The 19,398-nt window shown below is 45.3% G+C and overlaps 1 protein-coding gene across 1 annotated transcript in view; it reads left to right on the top strand.

The window, feature by feature from the left end:
• Positions 1-744: 744 nt before the first annotated feature.
• LOC134910165 (sulfotransferase 6B1-like) overlaps positions 745-19,398 on the top strand; it is a 51,083-nt gene continuing 32,429 nt past the window's right edge. The window contains exon 1 of the mRNA XM_063917890.1: positions 745-1,030. Within this exon, the coding sequence (XP_063773960.1) occupies positions 832-1,030 (199 nt within the window). The 5' untranslated portion in view covers positions 745-831. The remainder of the gene's footprint in view (positions 1,031-19,398) is intronic.

Raw genomic sequence — 19,398 nt, 5'->3', positions numbered from 1 at the left:
GATCATGTGGTCAATGTTTGAGATAGCTGACTCATTATCACTACAGATACGTGTGGCACGAAGGAATTGTGAGTATGGTAATCCATACTTGAGGGGTTTTGGATGGAAACTTGCTGCATGTAGCAGAGTATTACGGTCGGTCGGTTTACTATATAAATTAGTAGAGATCTGGCCATCCTGTAGCTCAATCGTTCTGTGTCTCCCTCCCTGCCGACTCCATCTGCACATGTGCGGGATCTTGCTACTCCCACGAGATCCCCAGCGCTGCCAAGAGCCTGCACCCGCCACAGCCAGGGACAGCTTTGTCCCTGCTGTGGTGTTTGGGAATCGCCACCTGCAGCTGTCAAAATCGATGCTGACCGTTCATACATTGTCCTCCCATATCGACCTGCTATCTTTTAGATAGCAGCGCCAAAAAAGGACTGCGGCGCATAGCGCCCCTGTCACTGTTCACTCTCCCCAGCCATCATACATGGGGGAGAAGTGGTATAGCGCACACAACGTGCCCTGATACCGCTTCTCCCTCATAGCACCCGTTCTTACTTTTACCCTATACTGTAGTAAACATTTTTTTAAAAGCTTATTGTGATAATATGTACAACTAGGGAACAATGATGTTCTAACTGGCAGTTTCCCTTTAAGAATCCCAGAAAGTGCCGATTGCTTAATAAGAGGAATGAAGCTGAAGCAGCCAAGAGATAAAAATTGATGATGTAACATATGAACGTTTGTATATAAGGTTTTACTGTTCTGTGTTACTAACACCACAAGTGAGGAAGGTAAAGGGATCCACATACCGTTACCTGTCGTTACCTGTAGCAGTTGTATATAATGGCAACCAAGGAGCAATTATTGGATGGTCTAAGAAAAGCTTTTCAGGGAACAAGTGATATACCACAGGACAAGATGCTGTTCACATACAATGGGGTCATCTACCCCTCAGCAACATGCAATATTCCAACATTTAAAACTATTGAAACCTTTGAGGCAAGAGAAGATGACATAATGCTTGTGGCGTATCCCAAATGTGGTAAGTGATTTAATAAACACATTTTATTTATAGTATACACATTATTTTGCTAAGTATAATTTTAGCTGTAATCGCAAGAAAAGAGAGAATGTCCAATTTTTTATTACTAATACCACTTTCATACCGTCTGAGGCGGATCGCACCCGGGAGCCTGACACGGGAGCTCCCAGTGTGCGACCTGCCTCAATACCCCCTTTCACACCGCAGACTGCAACCCGGCAATATGCCGGGTTGGTGACATCAGCGGTGACACGGTGTCGGCGGTGCTGGGAGATCACATGATTTCCAAGCGCCGCCCATCCACACACTGTGAACGGGAAACGGGTCGCACTGACAGCGAGCTGGGTTGAACACGTGTTCAACCCTGTTCGCTAGCAGGGTTGAAATACCGGGTCACTGAACCCGGTATATTGCCCCTGGTACCTTTCACACCGCACAGGAACACGGGTTATGCGCGCTCATGTGCCAATAACCCGTGTTCAAAGCTGCTGGGGTATTACAGATGTGTCCTACTCCTTGTACACCTAGCATCTACTGTATATGCCATAGGGCATGAGATAGCAGGTGCGACTGAGCCTCTCCAAGAGGTGCTGCATGCCATCTTTTTATTTATATTTTGCACCTTATTAGCATTGCAGATGCAGCGAAACATAACTCAAAGGGGCAGATGTCCTAAGCCTTGGAGAGTTGATAAAGTACTAACCAATCAGTTCCTAGCTGCCATGTTACAGGCTGTGTTTGAAAAATGTCAGGAGCTGATTGGTAGGTAGTTTATCTGACTCCACTTTATCACCCTCCAAGGCTTAGTCCATCTGCCCCAATATACAGCCGAATATATGCAGGAAAAGTACTGTATACCCTTCTATGGGCTCTCTGTATAGTTGCCAATTGGAAAGCAGCCAGGCTCCTCCAGCAGCTTCAACTTTCACTTATTTGTCTCATTCCAGCGTCTCTTCTCATTACAATCTTACAGTACTACACCGCCATAAGCTGTGCAACAATGTAAATCAGTCATTTCTGCTTTAATATTGGCAGCTGATAATGATTTTACTTTACAGTCGCAACACACAATTTTCCCTGTGACAACTATAATTATTATTTTATTACTGTTTATCAATTGTTCCCCAAACTTTTTAGTCTGATAATTGTTATAGAGCCATCATCGACTTCTGTTTCATGTCATTGTACACAATGGGCCAAATTCAGAGTTAGGAGCAAATTAAAAACAGAGCAAAAAGGGAACAATTTGGTCCTGGAACAAACCATGATGCATTGCAAAGGGTTTAACCACTTAACTGTCAATAATGTATGTGATGTGATACATCTGTAGCCAGGAGTGCGTTACATCACCAGGTCATATAACATACAACGATGCTGGTCAGCTGTGTCCCCCTCTGTATGGAGGAAATCCAATTTGCATAACGGACTTCCTCCTGCTGCAGCGGTCCCTGGGAGTGACGCGAAGGTCTCTGACTGCTGACATCACTCCCGAAATCATTCCCCGGAATGCCTTGCTTGTGGCACTAAACTTGTGAGGAGGGAAACATCGTGTGTGTGTGTGTGTGTGTGTGTGTGTGTGTGTGTGTGTGTATGTGTGTGTCCAATGAGCTCTGCAAGGAGGAGAGGGGGAGAGGCTGCCTCAGAAGCGGGATGGGTAATGGGGGGGGGCTCCTTTTAACATTGGGGCTGGGGGGGTGTATGATGCCCCAAATAAATATATATATATATATATATAGAGAGAGAGAGAGAGAGAGGATTGGCACGCGGGTATATAATTCCAGCTTCCTGGATGCCAAGGTTGGACTGGGATGAGGTTCTACAGTGTGCGCTTGCAATTAGACATTATGCACTGATAAAGCTAATTATTTATCTTATAACATTCGCTATATATTGGTAAGAGACTCAGTACGCAATGGGCGTACGGGGTACCGTAAGGGTACGCACTTAGCGTAGCAGACGCTAGGCCGTGGTCGAGACGCACGAGCGGCACGTTCGCTCACGGCTTACGCGAGGTATCGAGCACGCTATAGGCGGTCCGAGTACCGTAATGCTACGCTACTAGCGTAGCGGACGCTGTGCCCACAAGAGGAACACGAGCGGCGCAGACGCTCACAGGATGACACACAGTAAACCTGTATGCAACACAATGAAGGGATATACTTATACTGTAATGATATAACGCTTCTTAACCTTGTTAATATAAAAGCTGCTTGAGCGATTGAGACGCTCCGAATACCCTTAGCAATGTAATGATAAACACACAATACCTTGTAAGGTTCCAAAACCTTTATCTAGATGATTTTAGTATGTAAAAGGGGAAAACAGTTACAGCTTATACACTACAGCACTAACATAAAACACCTAAACAGAATAACTGAAATTATACTATATACAACAGTTTCTTAATCCTACACAATAACAGAGAGAGAGAGAGTATGGCAAATACAAACAGAGAATAAGTTGGTCACAGAGAAAAACTTACACACTGGGGAATGATCGCTGCGCAGTCCTGGAACCAGCTCTCTAGTTAGTCAATGATGAAAACCGTTGTGGAGAGTAGACTGAGCTGGCCCTGGCTGGCTGTTCTTATATACACTAAATACAGTACACTACAAAGGGCCCTACAATCTCATTGTTCATTGGACACAGGAATCTGTCTTCACATTATAACAAAAGGTCATAGGTTGATTCAAACAGGTGGGCTGTGACTATTTCATACTGCTCAGGTGGGAGGGAATCTCAGGATTCCCGCCGCATGGATAATGAATTGCAAATACAGTAAATGTTCATAAACTTCTTATAAGCATAACTATTCGCAGGAGCGATTAATCTCTTTCAAACCAATACCGGAATGTTACTAATAATATACTCTACCGTTGCATACTAAACACCACTGCTTAAAACCTGTCTGACCCTTCGTATCATGTAAAGAGGGATTTCTCTGTCCATGAACCAGTTACACTAAACAAACTTACTGATATTATTAAGGGGACCATAACCTATAAAATACACAATTTGGATTAACTATGTAACGATCGAGTAGCCCGCCAGACGCACACAAACTCTACCGTAAATGCACATACCACGCGCCTGAGCGCATGACCGTGGAGGCGCCGTCACACAACTGCGAATATGCGCACGCACGGGAGAGAATGTGCACGTGCAGCGGGCAAGCGCATGGGGTTAGTACAAGGCGATGAGAATAACGATATTTTTCGACTTTGACAGTCCACCCTTTGGCAGTCACCAATAACTGCCACTTCCTAAACAAAACAGAAAAATATATGTCATCATGTAAACACCTTTTTATGATTGGGTAAGGGAGGAGAGGAGAAGGTCAGAAAGATATGACCTAGTGAGACAGTAAAAGCATGTGTGTATGAAATCCATGTTTGTGCCGTACGTGTTTTAAATCAAGCTTCGAGGTATTGCGAAGTATACATTTGAATCCTTCTTATCCCGTATTAAGGGTCTGTGGATGGGCTGTCAAACTCTACCGAGCTCTTTTCGGCTTTTAGTTGCAACAAATGGGGGAGCACATTTAGTTGATGATACATGAAGGGGGGGGGGACATGTGAATGCTAATATGTGAGAATCACCTGTCGACTATGTGAGATACTACCTGGAGGTTGTAGAGATGAAGATAAGAAACAATCGTTATAAATGCAGTCGTAAACTATGTGAGTTTAAATAAACAGTCGCCGATTGAGGTCTTGTCTGATGTCTTGTCTTGATGTACATGTTGTCTAATGTCTCTCGGTGCTTTTGTTGTAAATAGCGAGCAAAAGCTGTTCCAGTGTCCATAAAATTACAGTCTCTAAAGTATTGGGCTTTCGTAAAAAGTTAAAGTCACTAGGGATATTGGGGGTCTGTGACATAGTTCATCAATGGTCTGTATAAAAGAGGTTGTCAAATTCTTCTTCCAAGTGGATGTCTTTGTGCCTTGGAGGAAAGCAAAGGAGAAACAGGTGAAAGAAACGGACCGTGGAATCACATTTTCATCACAACATTGTCTCTATCGTTGGGTCATAAATCAAATTAGTTGTTGTTATTACAGTGTCCTCGCTCCTCAGATTCATCACTCTGGTACTACGTTTACACTTCGTTAAAGCCCGAACGCATCTAAATATCAGACCAACCAATATGACGACTCCCAGAATACACAAGAGAAATTTCCCTACATCCATTATAATACCTTGGGCCCATTCTCCTAAACCAGAGAACCAATTTCGTGGGTTCAACCATGACACCCAACTGGTCAGCTCATTACCCACAGCAGCGAGTGTGAGATTGTGTTTCCTTCGAAACTCCCACTTCAATTGCAAAATGTCATCCATCTTTTGGTCTATGACCTCGGCCGGGTCCTCAGTGCTGTTTGTAATATACGTGCAGCACTTTACTCCATATTGAGTTGCTAGGGTAACACAATACCCTCCTGTCACTGCTGTGAGATAATTGAGAATCATCCTATGCTGAACCAGCTCTGTTTTGAAGGCTTGTAACTCTCTCCCAGTGTACCTGAACGTGTCGTCATACATTTCGGTGATATTGTCTAACAAGTTTGCTAGCGCAGATATATATCTATAATTTATCACTCCTCTGGCGGTACGAGTGATATCTAACGCGAGTAGGAATTGAATCCCGGTGGATTCATGGATCAGATTAGAGGCCGGATGCTCTGTCCTCTCTATCAGGTGCCATGTAACGACGTGCTCGTAATGAGTGTGAGTATAAGGAGCTTGGGCACCGCGGTGAATGTCTTTCATTTTGATATGGGATACAGTCATTACTTCAGGCAGTACTTTTCCAATGTAACACAATCCCTCTGAGTTTGGGGCAAGCCACTTATACGCCTTTCGCATATGAAATATGCATCATCGGGGAGAACATATGGGACGGAGTATGACATTACCATGTTACAAATTTTTCATGTGAAATCTCCTAATCCTAATTCTCCCATCTGTCTAGTACACGTATCTGGTTGTACGATATGTGCACAGTATCCTGGTGATACTTCTCCAACTCGCATGGTCCTACTTCCTAGAGTGTACCTATACCGGAAAAACCTTCCATTGTTGGATATCTGGCGTATAAGTTCTGTGTCTATGGGCATTCTGTCGGCTCTATGTGAAAATGTCATGGTTTGATTACTCCATGACACTTCCCAATTTCCCGGCTTTTGGGGATTGGAAATGTTAAAGCATACTAAGGACCTATCCACATGATATTGGTGGAGCTTCAAACTAGGAGGACTAGAGATATTAAATCTCTTGTCCACCGGCCTCCCACCACTTAACTCAAGTACCTCTCCTACAGTTAAAGGGAATGGTACTAGTCCTGATTTGCTATGGCCTTGAGGTACTTGAGAGCATACCCAACAGTCTGTCTGGTTTAACACTTTACCCACTAAGGAGTGATAGTCACTCAATGGATGCTGGTCCATGTGGACATTAAAACTGGACTGACATTTCTTGATGCACCCATCCTCAACTATATTGTCAAAATGCCTACAGATGCAGTTCTCTTCAGCTAACAATCCTTCACAATTCCTTCTATTGTCAATGCTACCAGATCGTTTTCTGATACTCGCCTTTACTTGGTGAATATGTTGCTCTTGGAAAACTACGCCTCCATCCTGGTCATCAGAACCCATTCCAGATCCTTTCTCGACCTCCATGGTACTCTCACCGAAACAGACTGCTCTGGTCAACATCATGGTCAACAGGAAAATCCGGATCATAGTCTCTTGGGGCAAGTCCATCTTATAGGAGGAAAAGGGGAAAAATAAGAAGGGGAAGGAGAATAGGAGGGAGATGGGAACTGGAGAAAATAACAAAAGGGAAAAAGAAATCTGGCTCGACAAACGCCTCCGGTCTTATTATTCTCAGCGCTCAGGTGTCGTCTCAACCTTCCCGGAACAGACACTCTAGTGATACAACCTCTACCGTCTGTTTTTTATCACGGGACCTCTCTGGGTCAGCAACCTTTTTACAATGAGACAAATGGACCCAAGTCTCTCTCTCGGCAACCTTCAATGCTGTCGTGCTGGTCAATAAGACTTGATATGGTCCTTCCCATCTGTCAATAAGGCAACCTGAGCGTAGAAAATTCCGTATCATTACATAATCCTCAGATTCAATGTCATGACAATTACTGTCTGGCAAATCAGGAATCACCAACTTTAGATTATCATTCTGATTCCTCAATTGCTTACTCATCTTAACCAAATACTTTACAGTTACTTCATTGTTACATTTCAAATCATCCTGGGGGTTAATCATAACATGGGGTTGTCGACCAAACAGAATTTCAAAAGGAGACAGATTAAGAGGGGACCTTGGAGTGGTTCTGATGCTGTATAATACGATTGGCAAAGCTTCGGGCCACAACAATCCTGTTTCAGCCATTACCTTGCTTAATTTATTTTTAATAGTGCTGTTTACTCTTTCCACTTTCGCACTCGCCTGGGGGCGGTACGGAGTGTGCAGCTTACTATTAATTCCCATCAACTTACACATTGCTTGAAAAACTTCACCTGTAAAATGGGTACCCCTATCACTCTCAATGATTCTAGGGATACCGTACCTACACACAAATTCCTGCACAATTTTCTTTGCAGTAAACACAGCGGTATTTGTGGCCGCGGGAAATGCTTCAACCCAATTTGAGAACACGTCAATACAAACCAATACATACTTTAAATTTCTACAAGGTGGCAATTGTATGAAATCAATTTGTATTACCTGGAAAGGACCATCTGTAGGAGGGATATGGGATGGCTCTGTTGGTATTGCCTTTCCGATATTCTTCCTCAAGCAGGTGAGACATGTCATCGCTCTTTTACCCGCATGGGAAGAAAATCCTGGGGCGCACCAATAAGCTCTTACCAACTTACACATTCCTTCTTTGCCTAGATGAGTCAGCCCATGTGCCGCTTCCGCTAGACTTGGAAGGTATGCTCTGGGTGCCACTGGCTTACCCTGTCCATCTGTCCAGAGTCCTGAGGACTCCTGGCCATATCCTTTTGACCTCCAAACTGCCTTTTCTTGTGGTGAACACAAATTTTGCATTTCATATAATTTCTGTGTGTTTACAGTATTAAATACCATCAGTTGTCTGTATGGGGGTACTGGCTGCTGATTTAGCAGCTTCGTCTGCTCGGCTGTTACCAAGTGATACCGGGTCTTGGCTATACGTGTGAGCTTTACACTTGATAACAGCCACTCTGTCGGGTTCCTGTATCGCTGTTAGAAGTCTTTTGATGTGGGCTGCATGTGCTACGGGTGTGCCAGCTGCCGTCATGAAATTTCTGAGGCGCCATAGGGCCCCGAAATCATGGACTACTCCGAAGGCGTACTTAGAATCTGTGTAGATATTGGCTGACTTGCCTTTAGCCAATTTGCATGCTCTGGTTAGGGCAACCAGTTCAGCAACTTGTGCTGAGTGTGGTGGGCCTAGGGGTTCCGCTTCTATGGTACCTTGATCATCTACGACTGCGTATCCAGTACACAAGTCTCCCGAGTCCGTCTGTCTGTGACAACTGCCGTCAGTGTAGAAAGTAAAATCTACATCTTCCAGTGGGTTGTCACTGATGTCAGGCCTTGCCGTGAAATTTTGGGTCAAATATTCCATACAATCATGTGTGTCATTTTCCTTACTAAATCCTCCTTCACCATCACTCTCATCCTCCACCCTTTGTGCCTGTCCAGGCACACCTGGGAGATATGTTGCAGGATTTAATGCGCTGCATCTCCTTATGGTGATGTTTACGGGGGCCATCAACGCCAATTCCCATCTTGTAAACCACGCTGATGAGACGTGTCTGGTTTGGGCAGAATTTAGTAAAGCTGACACTGCATGTGGTGTATGAATTGTGAGGTTGTGTCCTAGCACTACATCTTCGCTTTTACTTACTAGCAATGCTATTGCTGCAACACTTCGCAAGCATGTGGGGAGGGATCGCGCTACCGTGTCTAGCTGAGCGCTATAGTAGGCTACCGGCCTGCTGGCATCACCATGCTTCTGGGTTAAGACTCCTGCCGCGCACCCTGCACTTTCTGTTCCGTACAGCTCAAAGGGTTTTCCATAATCTGGCATGCCTAATGCTGGTGCCTGCGTTAGGCACTGTTTAAGTCTCTCAAATGCCATCTCAGACTCGTCTGTGTGCGAAATCCGATCAGGTTTGTTTGATGAGACCATCTCCTGCAAAGGCAGGGCCAGTATAGAAAACCCTGGGATCCAGTTACGGCAATACCCACACATTCCTAAAAAAGTTCTAATCTGTTGCTGGGTTTGTGGCAGGGTCATGTCACGAATTGCTTGAATTCTATCAGCGGTGAGGTGTCTCAGTCCTTGTGTCAGACAGTGTCCCAAATATTTTACCTTGGTCTGGCATAATTGTAACTTGTCTTTGGAAACCTTGTGTCCGGTGTCTGAAAGATGAAACAGGAGTTGTTTCGTATCTCTCAGGGACGATTCAAGTGAATCTGAACACAGCAGTCGGTCATCTACGTACTGTATTAATATTGATCCACTCTCAGGTTGAAAAGACTGTAAACAATCATGCAAGGCCTGTGAGAAAATACTTGGACTGTCAATGAAACCTTGTGGTAAGCGAGTCCAGGTGTACTGAACTCCTCTGTATGTAAATGCGAATAAGTATTAACTGTCAGGGTGCAGAGGTACCGAGAAGAAAGCGGAGCAGAGGTCAATCACAGTGAAAAATTTGGCAGTGGGAGGGATTTGCATAAGAATGACAGCTGGATTTGGCACTACGGGGAATTGACTCTCAACTATTTTGTTGATCCCTCTTAGATCCTGCACTAATCTGTTACCCCTCCCCCCACTCTTTTTAACAGGGAAGATGGGACTATTGGCAGTGCTGGACGTCCTTACCAGAATGCCCTGTTGTAGCAAGCGCTCTATTACAGGGTAAACTCCTAACTCCACCTCTGGCTTCAGAGGGTATTGTGGGATTTTTGGAGCTATCCTACCATCTTTTACTTGTACAACTACTGGGGCTACGTTTGCCATTAATCCAGTGTCTTGTCCATCCTTGGTCCAAAGTGATTCCGGTATCTGGGAAATCATTTCCTCTACTTTGGATGGACACCTATTTACAATAACAGTGTGTGACATTAATCTTGTTGGGGAGTCTAGCATATCCTGCACTTCCTGAGCGCGGTTTTCGGGTATGTCCAAGAACACACCTTCAGGAGTACAATATATGACACATCCCATTTTGCACAGTAAATCTCTCCCTAGGAGATTAGTCGGAGCCGATGCAGCTAGCAGAAAAGAATGCTTGGTGTGCAAAGGCCCTATCATAATCTCTGCAGGTTTGCTTAAAGGATAGTGTTGTACTACTCCTGTTACTCCCATGGCTGGAATTGTTTTACCAGTGGTTCTCATGCCCGCGGTCGAATTTATCACTGACTTGGCCGCCCCCGTATCTACAAGGAAATTTAGAGATTTACCAGCTACATCAATTGTGACCTCGGGTTCACTTCCAAGGCTCGCAATTAATTTCACTGGCTGCAGACTACAGGTGTGGCCCCACCCCTATTGTATGTGGTGACCTCCCTGCATTGCGCTGGCAGCTATTACCTGTGACGGGGGTAAATGGGAACTATCAGAGACTTGCCAGTCTCTTCTTGGGGGATACCTTTTTGTTTCCCCTGCGTGTGGCTCATAACTCCGTCTCTGCGGTCCTTGATCCCAATTTCGTGTGTCATGTCGTTGTCTAGGGGTTTGGTATGAGTTTTGTATATTTTTCACTCTACAGTCTCGTGCAAAATGTCCCTCTTTATGACAGTAATAACAAGTTACCACATTTGACTTACCCACAGGGGTCTGAGACTTATGCTGAGTTGGCCTTGTGGTAAGGGCCTGTATACTTACAGCCATCAGCTTATCACTCTGTGACTCCCTGTGTCTGGTGATGTTCTGATCATGATCAATAGCGGCCTCTCTCAAAGTAGCCACGACAAACCTCGCCAACATGGTTGGGTGGTCTGTACCCTCGTCCTCAATACTTCCTTTAAACTATCCATTAACACAGATACTGCTACTTCTCTATGATTCACATTTGTCTTAATGTCTTCTATCCCTGTATACTTAGCCATTTCCTGTAGTGCCCGATGAAAATAATCAGCAGCTATTTCTCCCTCTTTTTGCTTGATGGAGAAAATTTTGTTCCATTTAGCAACAGCTGGGAAATATACTCCCAGCTGCAAATTAATTCTTTTCACATTATCTTGATTGTACTCCTCAGTAAGGGGTACCTCTTCATCTAGTCTACAGTCAGCTATAAATCTCGCTGAGTCGACATTGGAGGGTAAACATGCCCTCAGCAATGTCAGCCAATCTTTGTTATTGGGCTCCACAGTATTTCCTAGCTCTCTAATGTACTTCTGGCTTGCAACTAGATCTTTCCTAGGATCAGGGAATTCAGACACCATTGATCTTAATTCCGTTCGGGAAAAGGGTCAGTGCATGGCGATGTTTCTGACAGGAGTGACTCCTGAAGTGTCAGTTTTCCCATTTGGTACTGCAATTACCCTAACGGGATTAAGTTCAATAACATAATTCTGAGTAGATTCTACAACATGTGGTGTAATGGTTTCTGCATAGTGTACAGTGCCGTACTTACCAGTTGATACGACCTCACCTGTCCCTCCACTAGGGGCCTTTGATACTGCTCTTACTGGTTGGGCCGTGCCCACTGTTGTTTCTGCTATGGTGGCTGCTAGAGAGAGTGCCGATATTGTTGTGGGCTCATCCTCTTGGTCACAATCCTGGGGAAAGTTTAAAACAGGGTACAGCTTGCACGGGTTAGTATTAGCATCAACAATCTTAGTTACATTATTCTTAACATCTATACAGTTACTAAGTGCATGTTTATCATACACCAGTGTGCCATTCTCTGTAACCACTTTCTCTCCTGTTATGTATGGTGGTGGTGGTGCGGTGGCTATCAGTTTCCTGATAGGGTTAGATCCAGCCGCTTGAGCCAATCCTCTTTGTATTTCACCTTCCTGTTGCCATAATTGTAAATAATCATAATGTTTGATCCGTCTCTTTGCAAATTTAATGAGACATATCCTTCTCCTTAGATTTTGTAACACCTCAGGGCTAAAACTGCCTACCCGTGGGAACTTTTCCCCGTCATGCACAGTCATTCTTTCCCATTCATCGCACAAAACCTCTGTGTGTGAACCGTATTTCTCACACATGATATACCTTGCCGACCCTATTGGCCGGTTTACTAAATCAACCTGAACCAGGGTTGATCGCCCCCTACCTGAACAACTGGCCCCCATCTTTGCAGGTGTTGCTTTCACTACCTCTGACCTTCAAATCAGGGTCTTCAGTGAACCCTTACAAAAACCAAGATGTCCGGGGCAGGCCGGCGGTGAAAGTTCAACCGAGTGCTTTCACACACTTCTCGTCCACGTTGGCCAGTACTGCAATCACTGAATCAGAGCTGTTGTACCCAACCTAGGGCCCCTATGAACCTTTATTTACTGGGGCGTTGTGGGAGTAGGTTACCCGTCCCCAGCAAGTATCGGTTGTTAGAGAATTCCTGAGTGACCAGCGAACCTCCCTTAAAATAAAATTTTTTTACACAAATCACGTTAGAATGTACAAATAGCGTTTATGACCCCTCTAGCGTACGCAAATGGTACTGGGTCAAGTTACAAACTAATGCACACAATTACATGCAGTACAATCGTACTGCATATAAGCAACTAATCTTATGTGCGGAACGACCAACGGAATCGAAAATTACGGCTGCAAATTCCTTCAGCCAGAGCGTAATGGCCTATATGGGTACCGCACCAACCCTCCTGTGGTTGTGCTTCTTGACTCTATCTATAGCGGACTTCCTAGTCTGCTGTACCTAGACCTCCTGGTCTGTCTCTGGACCTCCTGGTCCGTGACCTCCTGGTCTGTGTCTACAGTAGACCTCCTAATCTGCTATACTCTAATGCTCTTATTTCAATATTTAACAAGGGATGCCTCCCAAGCCACCACGCGCCGTCACTTTCACGGATGTACCTCACGAGAACTCGACTTCTAGGTTCCAACCAAAAATGAGAAACTTATATGTATATGCACACACTCTTTCACCTCATATACTCTTTACTTTCGTTTTTGTACAGAAATCCCTTTCATTCAGTATCGCAGTCTTAGTCCCAAAGGAGTTACAACTAGAGAAGGATCTTTTACGCTAAAATTTAGGACACTGAGAGTGACTTGCGCTATTATCGCGTTGCCTCCGTATCGCCTACTAAAATAATACTATCGTGTGATTTGTATTACGTGGGCGTACCCATACGCTCCGTTGCATAATATACGCTACGTGTGTAAGCCCTTGCGTCGCGTACGCTTGTCCCGCCTTTTGTTAGGGACACGTGTACACAGGCCAGACACGTCCACAGTAACACAAGTAACACGTTTCTATCAATGCAAATGATATTTAACTGTAATCATTTACTGAGCACCACACAGAACTTCCTTGTATCTTAGGCAAGCCGTGTGCGTGTTTTACAAATTACTTTCTTACGTATTAATTTTACTTTTAACTACCAATAGCAACAGATCTTTCTCAGCACGTTATCAATGATAAATGGCAAACAGGAAGGCGAGATGTGAAAATTACACAAATGAAAAATGCATGTGTGTGCGTGTGTTGCGTACACAATGTGTATCAAACAGAAATAAAACAGTTTTAAAAGACAATAGCGTACTGTTCTTACCTTCCGGTTCCGGATTCCACCAGCACTCCTACAGCATAGCGATGCAGACGCTTATCTAGTCAGCACTACCGTATCCCTCACCACCAACACGGATACGAAGGGATACGCCTTCCCGCCCTTTGCTGACAGATAAAGTCTGCTTGTGTTCACTAGAGCGGATATGTGGAGGATGGACGAGCCGCCAATTGATAAAGCTAATTATTTATCTTATAACATTCGCTATATATTGGTAAGAGACTCAGTACGCAATGGGCGTACGGGGTACCGTAAGGGTACGCACTTAGCGTAGCAGATGCTAGGCCGTGGTCGAGACGCACAAGCGGCACGTTCGCTCACGGCTTACGCTGGGTATCGAGCACGCTATAGGCGGTCCGAGTACCGTAATGCTACGCTACTAGCGTAGCGGATGCTGTGCCCACAAGAGGAACATGAGCAGTGCAGACGCTCACAGGATGACACACAGTAAACCTTGTATGCAACACAATGAAGGGATATACTTATACTGTAATGATATAACGCTTCTTAACCTTGTTAATATAAAAGCTGCTTGAGCGATTGAGATGCTCCGAATACCCTTAGCAATGTAATGATAAACACACAATACCTTGTAAGGTTCCAAAACCTTTATCTAGATGATTTTAGTATGTAAAAGGGGAAAACAGTTACAGCTTATACACTACAGCACTAACATAAAACACCTAAACAGAATAACTGAAATTATACAATATACAACAGTTTCTTAATCCTACACAATAACAGAGAGGGAGAGAGTATGGCAAATACAAACAGAGAATAAGTTGGTCACAGAGAAAAACTTACACACTGGGGAATGATCGCTGCGCAGTCCTGGAACCAGCTCTCTAGTTAGTGAATGATGAAAACCGTTGTGGAGAGTAGACTGAGCTGGCCCTGGCTGGCTGTTCTTATATACACTACATACAGTACACTACAAAGGGCCCTACAATCTCATTGTTCATTGGACACAGGAATCTGTCTTCACATTATAACAAAAGGTCATAGGTTGATTCAAACAGGTGGGCTGTGACTATTTCATATTGCTCAGGTGGGAGGGAATCTCAGGATTCCCGCCGCATGGATAATGAATTGCAAATACAGTAAATGTCCATAAACTTCTTATAAGCATAACTATTCGCAGGAGCGATTAATCTCTTTCAAACAAATACCGGAATATGTTACTAATAATATACTCTACCGTTGCATACTAAACACCACTGCTCAAAACCTGTCTGACCCTTCGTATCATGTAAAGAGGGATTTCTCTGTCCATGAACCAGTTACACTAAACAAACTTACTGATATTATTAAGGGGACCATAACCTATAAAATACACAATTTGGATTAACTATGTCACGATCGAGTCGCACGCCAGACGCACACAAACTCTACCGTAAATGCACATACCACGCGCCTGAGCGCATAACCGTGGAGGCGCCGTCAAGCAACTGCGAATATGCGCACGCACGGGAGAGAATGTGCACGTGCAGCGGGCAAGCGCATGGGGTTAGTACAAGGCGATGAGAATAACGATATTTTTTTTACTTTGACAGCACATATGTTACATTATAATGCACAGGACTATAGTGTATTTTCTATTATGCATTGCTGTTATTAATCTGCTACATTAACTTGCATGCAATTGCAATATTTACTGTATATATATATTATATTAAGGGCAGGGCCGGACTGGCCCACAGGCGAATGTGGGAAACCCCCAGTGGGCCCCTCCTGCCTAGGGGCCCATCCCCTCTTTGAAAGATCAGGTTCCTGACTGTCTACTTGAATTATACATTATACATATTTACATTATACTGCACAGGACTCTGGTGTATTTTGTACAGTGTTATTAACCCAGTACATTGTCATGCATACACTAGCAGTATATACTATATATTTTTATGTGGCCACACCCCTAAACATGATGGGCCCCTACCACTGCATTCCCCCAGTGGGCCCTTCATGCCCTAGTCCGACACTGCTGGGTGCTCTTGTAATTGGATGAGTGGATGTATGATCGTTGTAATACTGAGACTGCTGTTTGCAAGTCACCAACAAGCACAGCACTCCGGGTCAGTTTATAAATAAGCTCCTGTATTTCTCCATATCGATATTTCTGGGCTACTAGTTACAGGATACTTACATATAAAAACCTTAGTGTGTAGGGCTTACCTTTATCCCCTGTGGTTATCCCAAGTGAACAGAGCTGCTCCCACCGGTTCCACGCATCCGGAGTGGCTGATGATATCACCCCGCCCCTTCTCCTAAGGTTGTCATGGCAGCCTGAGACGCCGGACTGGGTGTCGCTGTGTTGAAAAACAAATATACTGTGAAAGGCACCTGGATAAATAGTGACTGCTTGTAGCATAATGGTCCTTTAAGTGAATCAAAGCTTGTTCAACAAGATAGGAAGCAATGTATCCAATCAGGGCCGTTTCTAGCCAATTTGGCTCCCAGTGCGAGATTTAAAAATGCGCCCCCCCCCCCATATTCACATAAGAAAAAATGGGAGCCCCCCATAGATATAAAGAGGAAAACCATGCGCGCGTCAAAGGCGCGCGCGCTCCCGGCAAGGGGGCGTGGCCTCGTTAAAATGGGCGTGGCTTTAAGATGGGCGTGGCCTCATCTGATCTCATCATCATGGCCACCACAGGATTAAAAAAAAAAAAGCCTCATTTTACACATTACAGCAGGCACGTGACCCCATTTTACACAGCACGGCAGGCAAGTGTCCCCATTTTACACATTGCGGCAGGAAAGTGTCCCCATTTTACACATTGTGGCAGGAAAGTGTCCCCATTTTACACATTGTGGCAGGCACGTGCCCCCATTTTACACAGTATGGCAGGCAAGTGTCCCCATTTTACACATTGCGGCAGGCTCGTGCCCCCATTTTACACATTGCGGCAGGAAAGTGTCCCCATTTTACACATTGCGGCAGGAAAGTGCCCCCATTTTACACATTGCGGCAGGAAAGTGTCCCCATTTTACACAGCACGGCAGGAAAGTGTCCCCATTTTACACAGTACGGCAGGAAAGTGTCCCCATTTTACACAGTACGGCAGGCAAGTGTCCCCATTTTACACATTGCGGCAGGCACGGGTCCCCATTTTACACATTGCGACAGGCACGTGTCCCCATTTTACACATTGCGGCAGGCAAGTGTCCCCATTTTACACATTGCGGCAGGCACGTGCCCCCATTTTACACATTGCGGCAGGCACGTGTCCCCATTTTACACATTGCGGCAGGAAAGTGCCCCCATTTTACACATTGCGGCAGGAAAGTGCCCCCATTTTACACAGTACGGCAGGAAAGTGTCCCCATTTTACACAGTACGGCAGGAAAGTGTCCCCATTTTACACAGTACGGCAGGAAAGTGTCCCCATTTTACACATCACGGCAAGCAAGAGTCCCATATTTACACATTCCGGCAGACTGCGTCCCCATTTTACATATTACGGCAGGCAAGTGTCCTCATTTTACACATTCCGAAGACAGGTGTCCCCAATTTACACAGTATGGCAGGTGGTGGTGGTGAGGGGGGAGGGAGGGAGGGAGAGAGAAAGAGAGAGAGGGAGAGGGGCTGACTTACATTTGAAGCGGTTCTTCCCACTCTTCAGCCGCCTCTCCCTCGTCTGCGCGGCGCCGGCCGGCTTGTCTCCCCCTTCTCCCTCCTCCCGAGCGCCCAGCTTGGGGGGCGGGGTTTCGCGGAATGACGCGAGTGCATCGTGACGTCACGACGCAAACGCGTCATTCCGCGAAACCCCGTCCCCCGAGCTGGGCACTCGGGAGGAGAGGGGATGGGGGATTTAGTGCTGAAGAAGTGCCGCGGCGGGCGCCCCGTGCGGTTGCACGGCTCGCCCGCCGCAAGAAACGGCACTGTATCCAATAAATAATAGGGGCCCATTGACATTGGTGGGGAGGGTGGGGGCGGTGCGTGCCCCAGAGATCTATTACCAGTAGGAGGTGGGGGTTATAATGATGGGGATTATTGCGCACTGTACGAGCGATTTCTACTTGGGGAGGAAAGTATTTTACAATGGGGACCTATGGACAAATGCCCCCTAAGTATGTATTTTTTTAATAAAAAATGTCTATATATTTTTAAAAATACATTTGAAACGTTATTAAATAAAAAAAAAAACCTGTACATTTCTGACCGTATTTTGGGGGGGAAAATTGTCAGTTAGGTGGCTAAATGTATTTATTGAATTTTATGCATGCATAGAAAACACTGGCTGCTTTTGCATGCAGCAAATATTGAACAGACATCTTCTTTTCACCCTGAAATTTAGAATAAGGCTAGACACGCTATTTCCCAACTCTAAACGTGGGTACACACTATGTCACTGGACATTTCTAACTATAGGGCTAATTCAGTAAGAATAGCAAATTCTGCTAATCAGCAGAATTTGCTATACTTTTCCTAGCTTGCTGGGGGCCGCCCATTGCTGGGCAAGGCCGCCCAGCATGCTGACCGGAGCCTCCCTCCCCTTAAACAAGCAGAAACTGCGAGTGATCGCAATTTCTGCTTCTTAGCAGAAATACTGGAAGCCTCCTTGGTTTGGCAGCCACCGAGATAATGCCCACGACATGCCCCCGTTCTGCCAACTCGACCCCCGTTCGCGCCGCAATGCCCCCGTAACACTCCATCTCCTCCTTGGAAACGGAGCATTGCCCCCCCGTCTAGAGACCACCACTGCCTGATTGACAGGCAGAGGCGATCGCATTTTCTGCATCCCCCCCCAACAGAAAGTGCGGGCGCATGCACAGGATGGGCACTGCGCATGCGCCCGTGGGGCGATCGTAAAAATTCTGGTTGGATCGCGATTTGCGAGCCAACCTGAATTAGCCCCTATGTGCATATTATTAAGCACTGGATACATCAGATATGGCAAGCTGCAGCTCTGCTGTCAATGAATTAGTAGTGCCAACTACACTAATGTGCGTTGTCACTGACATACTGTATCATGCTTTTGGATTCTATTACAAACAAATTAGTTCTTGTTTGCATAAATACAGAATATTAAATATTGCTGGACAATACTACTGCCATTTTAGATTTTACTAAACAATAAGAATTTGCTGGGCATTGTCATTAACAGATATACAGTAGTCATAGGGCACTATGAATATCATATAACTTGGCTATGGTCGGGATTGGCGGGATCCTGGGAAGCTTCCAATCTTGGGAATTTTGGGATTAGCCAGCTCCCTTTATTTTTCAATGCCGACCAGGGTTGAGCAGCTTCATCAGGCTCAGATGCTACCCGGCTCCCCCTAGCTAGCTGCCCCTGTCAACGGCTGTGTGCACTATACAGCGTGATGTGATGTCAGGGGTCACACTGTGCAGCCTGACCTCACCAGACCTCACCTCACCGGTGGCAGCAAGTGGACCCTCCCTCCCGCCTGTCCAGAGGATAGTGAGTTGTTTGGGATAGGATGGGCTGGGCGGAGGGTGTCATTGAAAATTTTACATTTAAACACAATAGCCAATCCCGGGTATCCCGGAAATCCTGGGATTGATCATTTTTCAAACCTGATTCCCGGTACTGAAAAAACAGCCTGGGATTGGTCTCCTTAAACCTG

Source organism: Pseudophryne corroboree, chromosome 4 (genome assembly GCF_028390025.1).
Source record: "Pseudophryne corroboree isolate aPseCor3 chromosome 4, aPseCor3.hap2, whole genome shotgun sequence".
Classification (NCBI taxonomy): Eukaryota; Metazoa; Chordata; class Amphibia; order Anura; family Myobatrachidae; genus Pseudophryne; species Pseudophryne corroboree.
The sequence above is the reverse complement of the archived record's forward strand: the minus strand, read 5'-3'. Positions and strand labels throughout refer to the sequence as shown.